The following is a 16210-nucleotide window of genomic DNA, read 5'->3' as shown; positions in this document are numbered from 1 at the left end:
GCTGTCATTATCAGAAGCTGTCGCTACGATCAGAACTTGGTACGAAAGGTGACAAGTCACGTGGCTTCAGTCAGCTTGGACTAACAGTAGACTCGTCACCACGAGCGCGCCTACTAGGTGACCATCCACATCCGGCGTCATCCACCTACCTTACCTTCGTTGTCAAGGAAAACTATAAACTATGGCTCGCCGTTACGATTCACGGACAACCATCTTCTCCCCAGAAGGCAGGATATTCTCAAATTGTGAGCATCCCTTGTGCATTGACTTATGCTTCGTCTGTAGGCCGGCTGTACCAGGTGGAATATGCGATGGAAGCTATCTCCCACGCCGGAACGGCGTTGGGCATCCTTGGAACAGATGGCGTTGTTCTGGCAGCAGAGAAGAAGGTGGCAAGTAAATTGTTGGAACAAACAGCAAGCAGTGAGAAAGTCTACCAGCTAAGCGAGTAAGTGGTGGTTTTATGCCCTGACTTCGGGTGCTTAATACCCGATTTAACGTGTTTTCGGTAGCCACGCATGCTGTGCTGTGGCAGGGATTACAGCAGATGCGAACACCCTCATCAACTACTCGCGCCTGGAAGCACAAAAGTATCTTTTCACTTATGATGAACCGATACCAGTAGAGCAATTAGTACAACGACTCTGTGATCTGAAGCAAGGCTACACACAATATGGAGGTATTTACTGCCGAACTTGAAGGCATGGGCAAAGCCCCAAGAATCCGTGTCGAGCGACAGTAATTGACTGCAAATTAGGCCTACGCCCCTTCGGAGTGTCATTCCTATACGCCGGATACGATGAGCATTTTGGCTTCCAGCTTTACCATTCTGACCCATCTGGAAATTACAGCGGATGGAAGGCAACCTGCATCGGAGCAAACTCATCAAACGCGCAAAGCATCTTGAAGCAAGATTACAAGGAGGAAATGGGACTAAAGGAAGCAAAGAGTCTGGCAATCAAAGTGCTGTCAAAAACAATGGATACCACCAACATGGGTAGCGACAAATGTAAGCGTCTCTATGAACCTGTGAGATACAACGAGTGTTCTGACCGTATCCTTTCCAAATCTTGTTTGAAGTGGAATTTGCCACCCTCCATCGTAGTTCAGGAGGCAAGGTGATATACAAGCTTTACAAACCACATGAGATTGAAGAACTGTTAAAAGAGGAGGGGCTATTAAATCAGGCAACTGAGAGGCAGGATCTCTAAAAATGAGAAAGAAAAATTGACAGTGATCAGGGTTGCCCCAATCTGTGAGGAGCCTGACGGTTGTTATTGCGTGATTCCTATATATTCAACATACGCTACGCCATACGTCACGTCTATACAAGGGACTATCTTGGTGCAGAAGCGCAACTTCATTCGTTTCACCCAGAGCTAAATCAAGACCGTGTTTAATACCCGACTCTTCCGTCTCCAGCTACAGAAAATGGGAGTCTTTCATCATCTCGGAAGGTGACCTGTCAATCATACAAGGGCTTCGTTTTCCCTAACACCCCTCGTCCACCGGCACTTGGTCCGCCACCAGCCCATATAGCATTATCAAGATCTCGCTGCTTCTGCAGTTGTGTAAGGATCTGTCACAAAGTGTTGCATTAGCTCTTCTCGGTACGTCCACTTCAAGACACTAAGGAGAATACGATACAGACCATAATGAATCCACCACTTGCGATAGCACTAACCAAAAATATAACGTCAAACCATCGGTGGTAAAAGTTGAATTCAATTCTTCCGAGGACATTCGTGATGATTGTCCGGTATTGGGGAGGAACACTCATTCGCATCATCAGCACAGTACTCAGAAAATACATTCCCATTACGTGTGCCAAGAAAAGCACAATGTTGTTGGGTGATAGGGAGGATGAGAATGCACGGAAGAACTAATTGCGCAAAGAGATGAATCGTTGGATTTCTTCACGATAGCCGGCAACGGATATCATTACCTTCATAAACTGAATGAGCAATCCGCGGATGGAGCACACCACAAGCACTCCAACAAATACAAATGATAGCTGAGGAGCCCAGAAGGTCACGTCCACCTCAATTCCAACGTGATGTACCAATAGATTCAATCCATGTGTCACTGGGTCGGTTCCCCCCACACGGTTGAATACAATGTTCAGTGTTGACTGCGAGATGCACTCGTCGATAATAAGTATATTGCATTCCTTCAGAGAATATGACTGGTAGCGTACCGTAAACACTTTCCACAAACAATATGCAGAGAATATGTATCCCAGAATATTAAAATAGTGCCCTTTGAAGGTTTTAGAATATTTGATGCGTTCCTTTTCGTATCAAGAGCGCTATTATGTCTCTGCCCGTGGTCGCCATGACATTCTCTGCATACCCGTTCAGAGTTAAGATCATCGAGATCCATAAATAATTGCTGCATAACTGTTTCAAGCGCTTTGATTTCGTGAGCCAAAATGCCGATATCTAAAGATGAACATGTTCAGCGTAGTCTACCGGAATGTTCACTTTACCTAGTACGTACTTTCATTACCCAGACCAAATCCCCCAGTAACTTTATTGAACATGTTCCTCATGAATCCACCAACGCCCACGATGTGTTGCTACCAGAGTGGGATATGTGAGCGAATAATACGTTCTACGGGTTCTTCGTCGAAACCCGAAAATCCAATCAAGAGAGCAATCCGCACCTCCCCCATAGCCTGCTGTCGTCGTTGAGCGAGAAGGATCTTCTTCTTCTTGCTCAAGACCATGTCCATCGTCTGGAGAAGCTTCTTTTCTGCTGAGATTACGTCCGTGTCTGTAACCTGACTGCCAAAATGTGAGACCGGCAAAGGGGAGGGCTGATTTTGGGATGGATTCTACCGTAGAAAGAAGGATAGCGTGGTATACGGAGAATTGACAGCGCCAAATCCTGACAGGATGGCCATTATAGTCACGCCTATGACTCCAACTCGCCCCATCCCTGGCTCAATTCCAAAAAAAATGCCTAGGGGTCCATCATGCATCGTAAGAACTCACACCGGACATATTACAAATGGATTGGGAAACCTACTGCTCGCAGCGCGATCTTGGGCAGTATTGATGGGAAATTGGTCTCCTATTTTCCAAAACAAGTAGAGATATACTATCCAGCAGCAAGTAGCCAAAGCCCATCTATTACTTCGAAGCCATACTGAGCAGAAAGACCAGAATTAGTCAACGCATGAGTTTCACAACAAGCTTTGCAGCACCGATCCCCTTACCACTTTCTCGTTCGGCAAAGCAAATGTAGAATTGATAGAAGGGCAAAAGGGCAATTACGTTGACTAGCATGACATAGAGGGTAATCTTCCAATGTAACCATCGGGAACTGGTAGAGAAAAAAATGCTGACTGTCAGTCCGGTTATCGTGTTTGCACAGGTGGCGGCAATACCTCGCGTCCAGTACGCCCCCAATTTCAAAGATTATCATCTCAAATAACGTGCAGCTCGCGGCAAACGTTGCTGCAAAGACTATCCGAACGAGACCATTCCTGACCTCATAGTCCTTGAACAACTTCTCCATAACAAACACCCAACCCACACCAAAGAAAACCAGTTGTGAGCCCCATACTACTAGTGTAGATTGGATAAGATTGGCAGTTGTTGGCGTGCTCCTGAGAGGATCAGTGAACAATAGGGATGCAGCGGAGGAGTTTTGAAATGCCATTTAACAACGGGCGACCACTAGAGTTGGTTTCCGCCACGTCCAACGACTCCCAGTTCGCGAGTACGTAATCGAAAACCTAGCAACGCTACCACGAGCCCAGGACCCTGGTATTCAAGGTGTCATCAAAACTGCCTTGGTAGTTTTTAATAGAATGAGTGCCATCGTTCCAGGCTTGCCATCTTTCCACTCTGGATGACAGTCGAACACCACGGCACGAGCTACTCATCAAAGTGCTTATATACTTGTATTCTAAACCATGATACAATCTGCCAACTGTAAACGCGATGTCAATATGCAGAAGTAAAGAGCTGTAACGCATCCGCATTGGTCCAGTGGTTAGGATCCCGCGCTTTCACCGCGGTGGCCGGGGTTCGATTCCCCGATGCGGAGCTTGCTTCTCCGACCGGTCCTTTTTGTCAATTTCATGACTACACTGTTTTGTGTGACTTTGTTACAATACCGTTGTCTGCTATAGCGAATTGAAGCTTACGAAGAAAACCTCCTTCATGCTGACTTCCATAAGTCGACATTGGAAATCTTATTATACTTCCTTCGTTTTCGCACGAATACGGTTACAATCGGTTGTAGTTTCCATTTAATTTACTAGGTATCGTATTTCGAGTATATCAAGTGGCCGCGTAGACAGTGGGAACCTCCATTAATTGACCATTACGAATCATGGGCCGGTTTTGATGGATTAATGACCGAAACCGTTTACCGCTAGATATGGTCAATTGAAAAAGAAAGAAGATTGATGAACGACTGCTATGATATTGTTTGTCTATTTGACATCTCATTAAGAAGTGGCAATTCTACTTTGTTACATGCATAATCGGCAAGTTACCAGATTTCTTAATATTACGATAGGACCTTATGCCAACTGCATTTGTAGTCCGCATTGGTCCAGTGGTTAGGATCCCGCGCTTTCACCGCGGTGGCCGGGGTTCGATTCCCCGATGCGGAGTTGAACTGCTCTCGCCTTTTCTTTTGTCGGGTCTCCCCCTATATGACTCACCACCCCGAAACCTTGATCTGGGAGTTCTTCGTTTCCTGAGATCTTTGCCACTGTATAATGGACGAGATATACCAATGCATTTCCAAGGGCGACATACCCCAACTCATAGCCTTAGCGGAAGACCTCGAACTGCGGAATTCTCTGGTGCTGTCCTCTCCCATGGATGGGCCAGCAGGGGCGGTACCTAGCGGAAACGAACCCAGCCTATACTCGGTTCTCCAACTAGCTCATCTCATTCAAAATGACCTTCCTGCCGCTCGATTGGTCGCTAAACGAACGCCCAGAGATCAACAAACCCCCGAGTTCGCAGCCGTGACTACAGTCGCAAGCCATTTGTGGAATCGGGATCTACCTTCCGTATATTCAGCCATGGCGTCGACACAATGGTCATCAATACTGGAAGTCCTAGTGCTTCGACTTAGGAATGCAGTTCAGGAGCGAACATTTGCTTTGATAGCCAATTCCTATGAAAGCATTTCCGCTGTGGATGCTGCTGCATTATTGGGACTAGGGGCACCAGCAGAGGCCATGGAATTAGCAGCCAAGAGCGGGTGGGATGTGGATCAGGCCGGGGGATGGCTGCGACCTCCTGGAGCGAAGGGAGATCTCCGACAACACCAAGGTCTCGCTAATGGGAAGAGTCTATCGGCCCAGGGACCGGGCCTTGAAGATGTTGGAAGTTTGGCTAAAATGATTGTACATTTGGAAAGCTTTTGAGTAGTGGAAACATTGTTCAAATTTCGATGATAATTGTGATGTGGGAAGAACGTATAATTAGTCCACAATTCCGATTATTGCTCGGCTAGCAGGCTCTAAAAGAGCATATCCAGAGTTGTGCGTAGCAATGTTACATTAATTTAACTTCGGGAATAATGGTTTTCTCTTCTCCGGCAAAGGAGCGTGTCCTCTAAGGCGATCGCCACCATCCCTCCAGCGATGTCCTAATACGGCATTTTGCCACATCCGCTGGTCTTTCTCAACAGCGATGTCGTCTAACATCTGGTCCATCTTCTGTGGTAAAACAGGTTGAAGTAATAGTCCCGCCATCCGTACAGTCTCAAAGGCATAATATAGAATGGTTTGGAGCCGGGCCCGAGCATCAGGTTCTGACGACTTGACAAGGATCCATGGCTTACATGCATCCCAATACTTGTTCGCCTCCGAAACGCATTCAAAAATGCTTTCCAATCCTCTCCCAAATTCGACATTCTCAAATCGAGCCTGCACAACGGCTGAGGGGTTGGGCAATGTAAGCATCATAAGGCCATGCAACGTTTGATAATGATGTGCGGAGAATTCACCTGGTAGTGCCCTCAGCTTCCCATCCAATACCTCCTCCGCATTCGTGATCACCCCTGGCTCACTTGGGATCGTCATCTCTGGATTTATTCTTGGCGCAGAGCATCGCATTGCGAGATTACCAAGCTGTCCAGCAAGATCCTTCTTATATCGCATGTGAATCATACTATCAGCAAACTCTGCAAGTGCGTGAAACATGAGAAGGTTGTGAATTGTACTTGTTCGACACGGTCGACACCAACCTGCATCGTTTGTAATCCCGCCGTCTCGCATCAGAAAGTATCGAACCGGATCAACCCCATACATTGAGAGCAACTTGGTAGGATCCACCACATTTCCCCTACTTTTTGACATCTTCTGGTTGCCCATGAGCCAATGAGCGTGTGCCACGATTCTCCGAGGAGGAGCCAGCCCAGCTGCGATTAAAAATGCTGGCCAGTAAATTGCGTGAAACCTACGCAGTGAAGTCCAGTCAGTTGGACTCTCTCGGCAGACCCACAATTTTCCACGACTTACTTGAGGATATCCTTCCCTACAACATGACACTGTGCCGGCCATGCATTTTGCAGACCACTGGTTTCCGGATGAGTCCAGGGATAACCGAGGACGGTTAGGTAGTTGGCTAAGGCATCTAACCACACGTATATGACGTGCTCATCGTCGCCGGGCACCGTTATTCCCCATTGCACCCGGCTCCTTAGCCGGGACACTGACAGATCGGCAAGTTGCTCGTCAGCTCTTGTCGTTAGCGCGGTAATTATTTCGTTGTATTTTGTCTTTGGAATAATAGCTGCCAAGTAGATGTCGCTTCGCGTGAGTACCGCTACAAACTGCTTTATACTTTCAGGGTTTACCATCAGGATTTGCCTGCAGCCACGCAATTAGCGGTTCTCGGAGCATGCTGAGACGAAATTTATAATTCTCCTCCTTCATCCATATCACCGGCTGTCCGGACTCTTTTGATATCTGTCAATAAGTAATGGGATATCCATGGATGAGAATACACTGGGGATAGAAGGAACTGAGAACACGAACGTACCGTTTGCATTTTACCATCCGTGCCGACCACTTCTTCAACCTGCGAAGCAGGATAGAATGTTTCATCGGACACCGCATACCATCCTTCATGATATCCCTTATAGATATATCCACGGTCCAGCAACAGTTTCTGAATTGAGGAGTACGATGATAACTATAACTATGGCTGTCAAGACAGCACCTCATGCGCGTGCATACGAACCCAAAGAAAATGAACTGCCTTTTGATGTCGCGGTTCCGTTGTTCGAATGTAGTCAGTGTATGCAATGTTGGCGCTATTGAAGAGCACCTTCCCGAAAATTCAATCTCCAAACAGCGGCGAAAACCAGCAAGAGTCAGAATGTTCATACCTTGAACTTCTCCGATACCATATTACAAAACGGTCCTGCTTCCATTTTATGTCTCTCTGCCGCCTCTTGTATCTTACTTCGGCATCCCAAATGAGCCACAAGCAGCAAGACACAAGTACAATAGCGCAAACCTTTTGTCCGTGTTCATCCGTTCCGGTGCTGAAGACCGTTGTATGGCCCTTCAAGCTGTACCATCGCTGCAGGGTGTCAGCGAGGACAGTAGAGTATAAATGACCGATGTGAGGCTCTATATACATTTCTTTAAATGGGTACTTAGAAAAGTCCGGAACGACATAAATTTCATACCGGCATTTGCGTAAAAAATAGGGGTTGTTATAAAGAGAGGAGGGTCGCGACATGGAGTCGTTGTGAGATGCTTTCTGATTTCACATGCCCGAACGGTGGGGGTTTTCCACCGCCAAAAAGTAGGCCAGGCGGTAGGGCGGCTCCGACCGCCTCCCGACAAGGCATACACGCACCGGGCCGTGCTAGCACGAGCGAGCATTTGAAGATCCCTCGGCAGCACTCATGGTATGTTGCAAAGGATCGACCTTTTCGAGCTGAATGAGTCACGGATCACGCGATCTTGTGTGACATGCTGCGAAGCCCCGACGCCTACTGACCCAAGAATAGGTAATTTCAACAATCATCTGGCCAAACTTGCCAACCTTTATATTGCAATGTCTCTCGAGGAACTCATCAGTAAGGCCTTAGCTCCTTTACCTGGTTTGTTTTGATTGCGAGCAGTATCTCATCTATTATAAACTGCCTCAGCCAAAGCTACAAGTGAAACGAACACAGGTGAGGACTGGGGGCTTATCATTGAGATATGTGAGAAGGCCGATACGTAAGTACACCAGACCTTGAATGGATAAGTCTTCAAGTGTATAAATGGTGTCCCTTTGCTGAATTGTCGTTGCCATATCTAGCTCTGAGGCTTCAGCCCGTGAAGCAGTCCAGATTTTAACAAAGCGCGTCCAGCACAGGAATGTGAATGTAAGGAGAATGCCAGTACTGCTCCTTCAGAAAGTCTGACATGGGGTTATTGTCGCAGGTTGTACTATTTGCGCTTACTGTCGCCAATTCGCTTGTTCACAACTGCGGGAAGCCTCTCCGACGAGAGATCTCTTCCCGAGCGTTCGTTGACGCACTGGTTCGCGTGGTCTCAGGCAAAGCAGTACATGAAGTTGTTAGGACTAGGGTATTGGACTTCATTCAACAATGGGCAGAGGAATTTGGGCGAGATCCTTCACTTGGGTAGGTAGCCCGCCAAAGATTCCGCATTTGGAGTGAGAGCAAGTGCTGATGCCGCCGATATCTAGGTTCATGGTCGACACCTACAATCAGCTCAAATCTCAAGGTGAAGATGATCACTATCACACTGCTGCAATTGAGCATCTTGACCTAAACCATCGTATTTCGGCAGGTTACCAGTTCCCGGCACCACATAAACCCGACGTGGTTAAGGTACATGTGCCGACGACACTATGCGAAGCACTTTAAACAAATCTGATGCCTCTATTCAGACTCAAGCAATGTTAAGTAAGGAGAAGGAGGATGAGGAGCTCCAACTAGCGGTAAGCTTGGAATGCTTTCGATGCAAGAGTATCGCTGCATTAGAAATTCACATAGTCCTCTAGCTGGCCCTGTCTCTGTCCGCCCAAGAAGCAAACAGATCTGCCAAAGTAAGGTGGCCTATATCATTGCTTACCATGTGTGGATTTTGACGAATTATGTAAATGGCACAGACGCCGTCGTCACAACCAGCACAGCAACCTAAACCTATCCAAGTGAGGTTTCATAACATAATTCAGCTGCACCCACTTCTAACAATATTGTTCTTCAGACGGGACCGAAAGTCTTGTTTCAAGTTCGAGCGCTCTACGATTTTCCTGGAGCGGAAGAAGGGGAGTTACGCCTGCAGCGGGGGGAGTATATCAATGTTTATGATGCGACGACATTCCAAGAATGGTGGAAAGGTGAAGTTCGGGGTCGCATTGGGATTTTTCCTTCAAACTACGTGGAAAAGGTGGAAGGGCCAGGGTCTACAGCAGCAGCTGTTGCTGAGGCTTCTCGAGCATCGAAGGATGGAGAGTCTGAGGTCCTGGCCAACGCCCGGAAGATTCAAGACTTTAACCATCTACTATCGACCTTGGATCCAAAGAGAGATAATTTCTCGGAGAATGAAAATTTGCAGGTTAGCATGCTGATATCAGAGCAGGATAGTGTATAATCGGGCACCATAACTGTTTTCCTCTGTAGCAACTCTATCACGATATTTTGATGATGAGGCCTAAGCTGGTGAAACTTTTAGAAACATACCGTGCGAAACAAGGTAAAGTTACACATGAAGATGCTAGGTTCGGCACATGGACTCAAAACTGGCTTAAAGACGAGCTGAGCGCTGTGAACGATCGATTCTCAAGGGCGTGCTCCATATATCACAAGCTTATGGATGCATATCTCGCTCAATACCGACATCCAAATGGTGAACATGTTCCGTTACTTTTACTGCATGTCTTTAGAGCTAACCTTCTCCAATGCAGTATACGCCCCACAACATGGCAATTCCCATCCCGGATACGGTTCGTCATACGAACAACCGCAAACTAATTACGGTTCTCCGCAGCCAGGTTACGGTTATGTCGCGCAGCCTCCCCCATCTCAACGAGTTCAAGCATATCAACCATATTAATTTTGGGTGACGCAACATATGTATTTTCTTGTATCGTTCCCGCGTAATTGAAATAAGTATTTTGTGCCGGATTTTTATTTATATTGAAAAATATGCAAAAGTAGATATTGCAGCACTACTGGTCCTGATCCTCCACTGCCTCACTAACGTTTTCAGGCACGTCTTCTTCTGCCTCAAACGTGTCATCTGGAACCGAGTACAATCGAAGCAAGGGCTAAATAGGAAGGGGGTCAGCGGGTAATGTAGAGACCCTCCCACGCTTGGACGTACCTTGTTTGGATCTTTTACAAGAACGTATTTTCCATCTTCCAGGGTATTTACACATAAATCCACAAACATTTTCAAGATACCCCATCCATTACCAACGTTGAAGTTCATTTGACTGGTTAAATCGCGAGGCTTGAATGCGCTTGTTCCCAAAATCGTATGCCTGTTACGATCCTTCGGATTTACTCTTGACACAAATCCAAGACGGAGCTGATCCGCACCAGACAGAATGCTTTCCATAGCCCACCGTGCCAATTTGTTCCCATTGTTCTTGATCTCAGTGGCCATTACAGCTCCACGTTGAGAGTCAAGCTTCTGCCTCCAATCAGGGGCACCACCGCTTCCCGGAGCGCGGGAGTCGAACTCGTTCAATGCCTTCACGTTCACGAAGTAAGTGTCAGTGGGTGGGTGCGCTGAGCTCTTGGGCTTCAGGACACCGGTGGGCTGTTGGGAATTGGCGCCAGGTTGATGCAGGGCGGCATCGATTTGGGTACGAGCGACAAGGCTGATGCCGTCCCCAAGACTCCATTGTCGGTATCGGTAAGCAAGGGATGGGGTTGGTTCAGATTGGCTGTTCTCGTCGAACGGGTTACGCTGTGGCATTACAACCTTTTCGTTGTCTCTAAGCGCTTGCTGAGAGAAATTGCGGTTGATGTACGTCGCCTCCATGGCCAGCGCTTGAGGTGTGTTGATATTGTCCTTGTCGGCTCCATCCATCGGCGGGTCAGCTGCATTTTCATTCACACTCACAAAATCGAAAGCTCCACCGTCACGCTTGTCAAAGAACAGCTTGTTGTCCTGCTTATTGACGATGATATCCCACGAATACACAGCGCGGGTAGCACACATCAATGTAGCTAAGACGTTGTCCGTGGAGTAAACAGTGACCCCTTCTGATGCCCTCTTCGCATGACTGACAAGAACCGGGTCATCGCTGGCGGTTACGTTGAGGAAGTTGCGATCAATCTGCTGCAAAGGTTTTTCCTGCTTGGTATTGATGCGATCAAATGTTTTATCGTAGTAGTTGAAAACACCGTGACCCGATCTGAAGAGAGATTAACAAAAGTCAATGCAAATATCATACGATATTAACGGCCGTCCCACCGTGACCAGCAAGTAGAAATCAGACAGTGTGAATACAGTTTGGATCTTCCATTATAGGTCAAGCCAAAGAAGATAATGACATCCCATCTACTCCCAGTGACCGTAGCTCACGAGCATTGTGAAGAATACTTACAGGTCCTCAGGTTCTTCCACTTCGTAGTACAGTTTGTTCATTCGCGGAAAATCTAGTTCTTCAATAACCTTCCACTCCGGACCGACTTGGACACTCGCATCCCTGATCCTGGTTGGCTTATCATTATAGCCACCATAACGCCTCCGGGGTCCCTGCTGGCCTCGTCTGTCATCCCTCCTGGCACCACCAGCCTGACTGCCAGTCCTAGATTGCCACGCACCACCGCCTCGTCCACCTGCTCTCGCGCCCCGTTGAGTTTTGAACCCTGGCTTTTTCTGGGTAGTGCTCTGACGGTCCACGACTGAGAAAGTGGCTTCGTCGTCGGCGGCCACCGTGTATGCAAACATGGACGAAAGACCGCTTCCAAAGGATTCTTGCGCAGGACCAAAGCGACGTCTGCGGTCGCCATCTCCCCCAAAGCGTCTGTCGTATCCATATCCGTCACTGCCAGCTGGTGCGGTCCAGTCTGCAATCTTTCCCAGACGATCGGATTTTGAGTATGGTGCATACGGAACCTGTGAGAGTTCCTCTGGAATGGTCGACGGGCCCCACCCATTCGGGTTATCTGCTACGGTGGGCAGCACAAAGCGTTGGCCGCCTTCGTCAACGGTCATGTTTGTTGAACACTGTATTCGACCCAGTAAACCAGCTTTCAAAAATATTGCTGTCGACGAGGAATCCAAGGCATGCAAAGAGGCGCAGGATTCACGTGAAGGTCAATTCATTGGTGGATTTGCCACAGACGCGTCCATGTCCGACTTGTCCAGACGAGTTGACGGTCGATCTTGCCGACGTTGGCATTCCTTGATTGGCAGCGTGGGGGGAGCATGGCAGAAATACAAGATCTTGAGGGCGGCAATAGGTAAGAGGCAACCCCAGGAACCCAATATTGAGCCTGACATCTAAATTTTTGGGGCATCTGCTGATCTAGCTCTGAAACACGGTCTTTGAGCAATCTGCAAAAAAGTGTTGACTTTGTAAATCACGAACTTGCCGCTGCTGGCTTTCCTGTGGCACTCGACTTTGCAGGGTTCGGAGGCAACGTGGATGATGCAGCTACTGTTTTAAACTGTATTTGCACTCTGCTACAACAACGGCAGGTATTATTCGTTTGACATGAAAGCTTTAGTACTGTTGCTCTTGCTTATCGCGCCTTCGGTGAAAAGAAAGATGTAGCATATCGAGAAGATCTACAGCATAGATTACGTCGAACTGCAGGTGATAATGACGAATTAGCAGGCACAGTTGTAAGTGTGTAGCTGCTAGCATCAAGCCTTGACAATGGCTCCTCAAATACTATATCTGCTTAGGCGAGGATGAAGGCAAGGCTGGAACAATGCGATCGCGAAATTGCTACCTTGAATAATAAACTCGAGTATGGCGCTTACTGAATATTAGTAGTGTCTATTTTCCTAAGAGCTTCTCAGTGCCGCCCAGAACTCCCTCAAGAAAGAGGTAGAAAAGCATCATGCAGCCAAAGAAGAGCTGAAGACCACTAAGGCAAATTTGCAATACAGCAAGACACAATACAATGTATGCTTTCGGCTGTCATTGATATAGTGGCCACAGGCTCACATTGGAGTTCTATAGCATGACCTCCGGAAACGAGAACGTGAGCACCATAGATTGAAAGACAGAATGCAGCGAATAGTCACGGAGAAATCTGCGGCTCAAAAGGTTGCGATAAAGCTGGCCAATCCATTACCGAAACCCAAAACAAACGCTGGTGGCGGGGGACAAAGCAAGAAGGTACCGTACGGATTTCGGCAGCGAGATCGACCATCAAACCCACGCTTTTATGTTGATGATTCACACAGGAAGACGAAATGTACAATATAGTAATAAAGAACTACGAAGATCGCGAAAAGGACCTTCTGATTGAGAATCAAACATTACGCAACACTTTGTACGCGCTTTATTCGGAGCTGAAAACTCAGTTCAAAAACCAGATAACACACGAGGAGGACGGATCCAATGGGATAGAGTGCGGTCATGAAGGACCGCTGGAGGTGAGTGGAGCGCGAATTGAATGCACAACAGGCGCCAATAACATGGCACATTGCACAGGTTTCCGATCCTACCGAGAAAGCACAGTTTCAGCTACCATATAGTCTCGTCTGCCACTCTGTAGAGGAGAGAGTTAAAGAAGCCATTATGAAACTGCACGACGAGTGGGCCCGCCTAAGCGAAACAATAGCTTCTCAACACCAGGCGGATGAGCTACAGCAACTGTATGAGAAGGTGGAAGCTATAGAGAAAGAATGCGGTAAGTTACGATTTAGTTCGAAGGCCGTCTGAAAAAGCTACACCAGTTTAACCACAATGCGTAGACGAATACAGGCGAATAATCGCTGAACAAAACCGTTTATTGGAGCTCTCGCTGAATGAACAGGATGCAAAATCGAATGAAGGGCTATCAGCACAGTACGTATGCCCAATGACGTTCATGAGCGGGCCAATTCTAAGCATCAGAATTCGTCATTCAGCTTGGAGACGTCGCTGATGGATTTGCAGGAGCAACGAGACGAGCTAGAACAGAAATGTCAGCAATTGGAGGAAGAGCGGGGCAAGTTCACGGAGGCGGCGATTAAGCTCGGCATAGAACGGGCTGCATTACAGGTTGGCGAACACCAGTGCGTTTGAATCGGTGATGTTGATCTGATTTCACTGGTGTCCAAAACAAGAGAGAGAAGATGGCCTTCGAAGAGGAGCGGCGATCACTTGCGACACAAAAACTTCTAAAATCACTCCCCGACACTCCAGGGTTAGTACGACTCTCAATCATAAATCAAGGAAAATCATGGAGCTTACGCACACGCCTTACAGGTGGTTGAAGTCACGGATGATACCCACCGCCACATCTCCACTACAAAACCGAGCACAGAGGGCTTTTGCCGGAGCAAAGTCTCCCCAGCCTCCAGTCACCCCCTTTCATATGAGTTACAGCAGTGTTAAACCAACCAGGGCTGAAGTACATGGGGAGGAGGTGGATTCCAACGAGTTTATTATTGAGTCAGACACATTCGCGCAAACTCCGCGCCCACATGCGAACATGCACGCAAGCTTCAAAGAGGTGGACGTTAGTCCGCCCACGGAGACTCCCGCCAGTCGGATCACGACAGCATCCTCGCATTCATCAATCAAATCCGCCTTAAAGAAGCAAACGAGTATGTCCAGTCTGAATCGAAGTGTCAGAATTACGCTCCAGGGCGAGCGTGAAGCACGAAGTTATAAACCTGGAGAAGAGGACTCGAAAGAAAACCTTCTACCCAGCGACGGAGATAAAAAGCCAACTCGCTTTCGCAAATCGTTCATTGCTACCTCGACACCCATTGACACACGTGGCGGCACCACAGCGCGAGAAGAGCGCGGATAGCAAATTCCGCAAGGTTGCCCAAGTACATGTGCAATGTTAAGGAGAAGAAACATACAATATGACATTTGGCGCCGCCTGGGACATTACTGTAGTGTATTTACATCCTGGCCGTTTGTGGGTCACTTACCGTGCGTTATCTGGACTGGCAAACCGCGAAACGGCTTATTCAATTGCCATCACCACTCGATGGCCTATATCCTTTGCCGTGAGCCACTGAAGACAGAACAGGAATTTGCAAGTTTACAGAGGCGTAGCGAAAGCGTATTTTAAATGTGCGCCGCCAGTCAGCCATGGATAAACTAATTAGCTTTGTTACCACCCTCATGGATATTCAATTGACCGTCTTCAACTCGCACAACGGTAACAGGCACATGAGAATGATCCATGCAGTACGCAGAAACACTCCCAAAAAGCATTCTAGTAAACAATGTGTTACGTTACGGAACCAAGGGAAAGAATGGCAGCTGTGCGAACCTCTTGATCATCCCCAGGCCCCGACTGCCCATGACCAGCCGTGAGACGTTCAGATCATCTGCCTATTGCAAACAATGGAAGAAGTCCCTTAAACTTCCTCCTTACAACTGTAGCAGCGATGACGATCCGCAGCTACTCACCACCTCACACGCCACGATCTGTGGCGCTCCAATTTTCACTTTCGCAGTGACTTCCACATCTGTCAGATGGGGGGAAGCTTGAGTCAACCTTGTTGCATATTTGTGAAGTAACTCTGAAGCCTGCTCTTGCTTTAAATTAGGCATGGCTCTGTGTGTCCATAGATCCTTAATTACCGTCTTCTTGAGTGTTTCCTCAAGAATATCTGTTCCGTTTACTTGATCCGCTAGCAACTCCAACACTGTGAAGAGTAGTACTTCTCGCGACACAACTGACAACCTCTTCACCTACCATAGTACTGATCTGCAATCTGCGATTCTTCAAGCACTTTCAGCAAGATTAATGTATCCCCCGATGTAACTATGTTTTTAGCAGCCCAGTCAAATGCTGCTTCAGAGTTTGAGGAACCGTCCAGAGCTACGAGCGTTGTTATGCCCTCTCCAGCCTCCGGCGTCAGGTCGGAGGCTCTTGGACAGGCCATTATCGTAGCAATCCCATCTGGCAATGGGTGATCCTCGTCGGTGTCTATCATTGCAAAATGAAGTCTTGCGAATTGTTTTGAAGCCCGTAGCGGGACTTTGGGGCGAACAAGTCATCACGTCATGACATGCATCTGTGACTCAGCTGATGACTCAGCAGCTCAATATTTTTTTTT

General features: G+C 47.6%; 8 protein-coding genes and 2 non-coding genes across 11 annotated transcripts; 6 read left to right on the top strand and 4 right to left on the bottom strand.

Annotated features, from left to right (window-relative positions):
* Nucleotides 1-112: 112 nt before the first annotated feature.
* Nucleotides 113-1422, top strand: SPPG_01459 (proteasome core particle subunit alpha 3). The gene is made up of 5 exons (XM_016749777.1): nucleotides 113-227; nucleotides 286-448; nucleotides 513-679; nucleotides 758-1009; nucleotides 1081-1422. The coding sequence occupies exons 1-5, from the start codon at nucleotides 182-184 to the stop codon at nucleotides 1209-1211; spliced, it is 759 nt and encodes a 252-aa protein (XP_016612051.1). The 5' UTR covers nucleotides 113-181; the 3' UTR covers nucleotides 1212-1422.
* Nucleotides 1268-3694, bottom strand: SPPG_01458 (uncharacterized protein). The gene is made up of 11 exons (XM_016749776.1): nucleotides 3392-3694; nucleotides 3221-3327; nucleotides 3031-3150; nucleotides 2841-2964; nucleotides 2666-2786; nucleotides 2500-2578; nucleotides 2353-2441; nucleotides 2198-2290; nucleotides 1946-2131; nucleotides 1652-1882; nucleotides 1268-1579 (listed from the first exon to the last, which is right to left on the bottom strand). Exons 1-11 carry the CDS (start codon nucleotides 3664-3666, stop codon nucleotides 1466-1468), a joined length of 1539 nt encoding a protein of 512 aa, XP_016612050.1. The 5' UTR covers nucleotides 3667-3694; the 3' UTR covers nucleotides 1268-1465.
* A 290-nt stretch (nucleotides 3695-3984) lies between these two features.
* On the top strand, nucleotides 3985-4056 carry SPPG_10027. Its single transcript has one exon. It is a non-coding gene; the product is annotated as a tRNA-Glu (tRNA).
* Nucleotides 4057-4558: 502 nt separating this feature from the next.
* Nucleotides 4559-4630, top strand: SPPG_10026. Its single transcript has one exon. It is a non-coding gene; the product is annotated as a tRNA-Glu (tRNA).
* Nucleotides 4631-4641: 11 nt separating this feature from the next.
* On the top strand, nucleotides 4642-5573 carry SPPG_01457 (uncharacterized protein). The gene has a single exon (XM_016749775.1). It carries the CDS (start codon nucleotides 4739-4741, stop codon nucleotides 5396-5398), a length of 660 nt encoding a protein of 219 aa, XP_016612049.1. The 5' UTR covers nucleotides 4642-4738; the 3' UTR covers nucleotides 5399-5573.
* On the bottom strand, nucleotides 5403-7895 carry SPPG_01456. 2 transcript variants are annotated; one of them, XM_016749773.1, is made up of 10 exons: nucleotides 7675-7895; nucleotides 7500-7615; nucleotides 7369-7444; nucleotides 7221-7307; nucleotides 7020-7148; nucleotides 6835-6946; nucleotides 6497-6770; nucleotides 6223-6434; nucleotides 5983-6159; nucleotides 5403-5913 (listed from the first exon to the last, which is right to left on the bottom strand). In XM_016749773.1, the coding sequence occupies exons 2-10, from the start codon at nucleotides 7514-7516 to the stop codon at nucleotides 5534-5536; spliced, it is 1464 nt and encodes a 487-aa protein (XP_016612047.1). In that variant the 5' UTR covers nucleotides 7517-7615; nucleotides 7675-7895; the 3' UTR covers nucleotides 5403-5533. The 2 variants fall into 2 exon arrangements, with proteins under 2 accessions (XP_016612047.1, XP_016612048.1); XM_016749774.1 differs by having other exon boundaries at nucleotides 7369-7440.
* Nucleotides 7896-8011: 116 nt separating this feature from the next.
* SPPG_01455 (uncharacterized protein) lies at nucleotides 8012-10134 on the top strand. Its single transcript, XM_016749772.1, has 13 exons — nucleotides 8012-8070; nucleotides 8143-8215; nucleotides 8298-8364; nucleotides 8423-8625; nucleotides 8691-8728; nucleotides 8795-8835; nucleotides 8895-8945; nucleotides 9009-9053; nucleotides 9117-9158; nucleotides 9215-9565; nucleotides 9631-9703; nucleotides 9761-9856; nucleotides 9915-10134. Exons 1-13 carry the CDS (start codon nucleotides 8049-8051, stop codon nucleotides 10061-10063), a joined length of 1251 nt encoding a protein of 416 aa, XP_016612046.1. The 5' UTR covers nucleotides 8012-8048; the 3' UTR covers nucleotides 10064-10134.
* SPPG_01454 (uncharacterized protein) lies at nucleotides 10065-12220 on the bottom strand. Its single transcript, XM_016749771.1, has 3 exons — nucleotides 11568-12220; nucleotides 10334-11375; nucleotides 10065-10277 (listed from the first exon to the last, which is right to left on the bottom strand). The coding sequence occupies exons 1-3, from the start codon at nucleotides 12179-12181 to the stop codon at nucleotides 10179-10181; spliced, it is 1755 nt and encodes a 584-aa protein (XP_016612045.1). The 5' UTR covers nucleotides 12182-12220; the 3' UTR covers nucleotides 10065-10178.
* Nucleotides 12221-12354: 134 nt separating this feature from the next.
* Nucleotides 12355-15072, top strand: SPPG_01453 (uncharacterized protein). The gene is made up of 12 exons (XM_016749770.1): nucleotides 12355-12429; nucleotides 12499-12667; nucleotides 12734-12814; nucleotides 12878-12942; nucleotides 12995-13100; nucleotides 13158-13316; nucleotides 13385-13576; nucleotides 13635-13833; nucleotides 13898-13991; nucleotides 14054-14186; nucleotides 14252-14331; nucleotides 14394-15072. The coding sequence occupies exons 1-12, from the start codon at nucleotides 12395-12397 to the stop codon at nucleotides 14941-14943; spliced, it is 1863 nt and encodes a 620-aa protein (XP_016612044.1). The 5' UTR covers nucleotides 12355-12394; the 3' UTR covers nucleotides 14944-15072.
* SPPG_01452 (uncharacterized protein) lies at nucleotides 14666-16115 on the bottom strand. Its single transcript, XM_016749769.1, has 5 exons — nucleotides 15847-16115; nucleotides 15732-15781; nucleotides 15558-15677; nucleotides 15418-15479; nucleotides 14666-15360 (listed from the first exon to the last, which is right to left on the bottom strand). Exons 1-5 carry the CDS (start codon nucleotides 16085-16087, stop codon nucleotides 15243-15245), a joined length of 591 nt encoding a protein of 196 aa, XP_016612043.1. The 5' UTR covers nucleotides 16088-16115; the 3' UTR covers nucleotides 14666-15242.
* Nucleotides 16116-16210: the final 95 nt, after the last annotated feature.

Source organism: Spizellomyces punctatus (genome assembly GCF_000182565.1).
Source record: "Spizellomyces punctatus DAOM BR117 chromosome Unknown supercont1.2, whole genome shotgun sequence".
Taxonomy (NCBI): domain Eukaryota; kingdom Fungi; phylum Chytridiomycota; class Chytridiomycetes; order Spizellomycetales; family Spizellomycetaceae; genus Spizellomyces; species Spizellomyces punctatus.
This window is presented reverse-complemented; position numbering and strand designations above follow the sequence as displayed.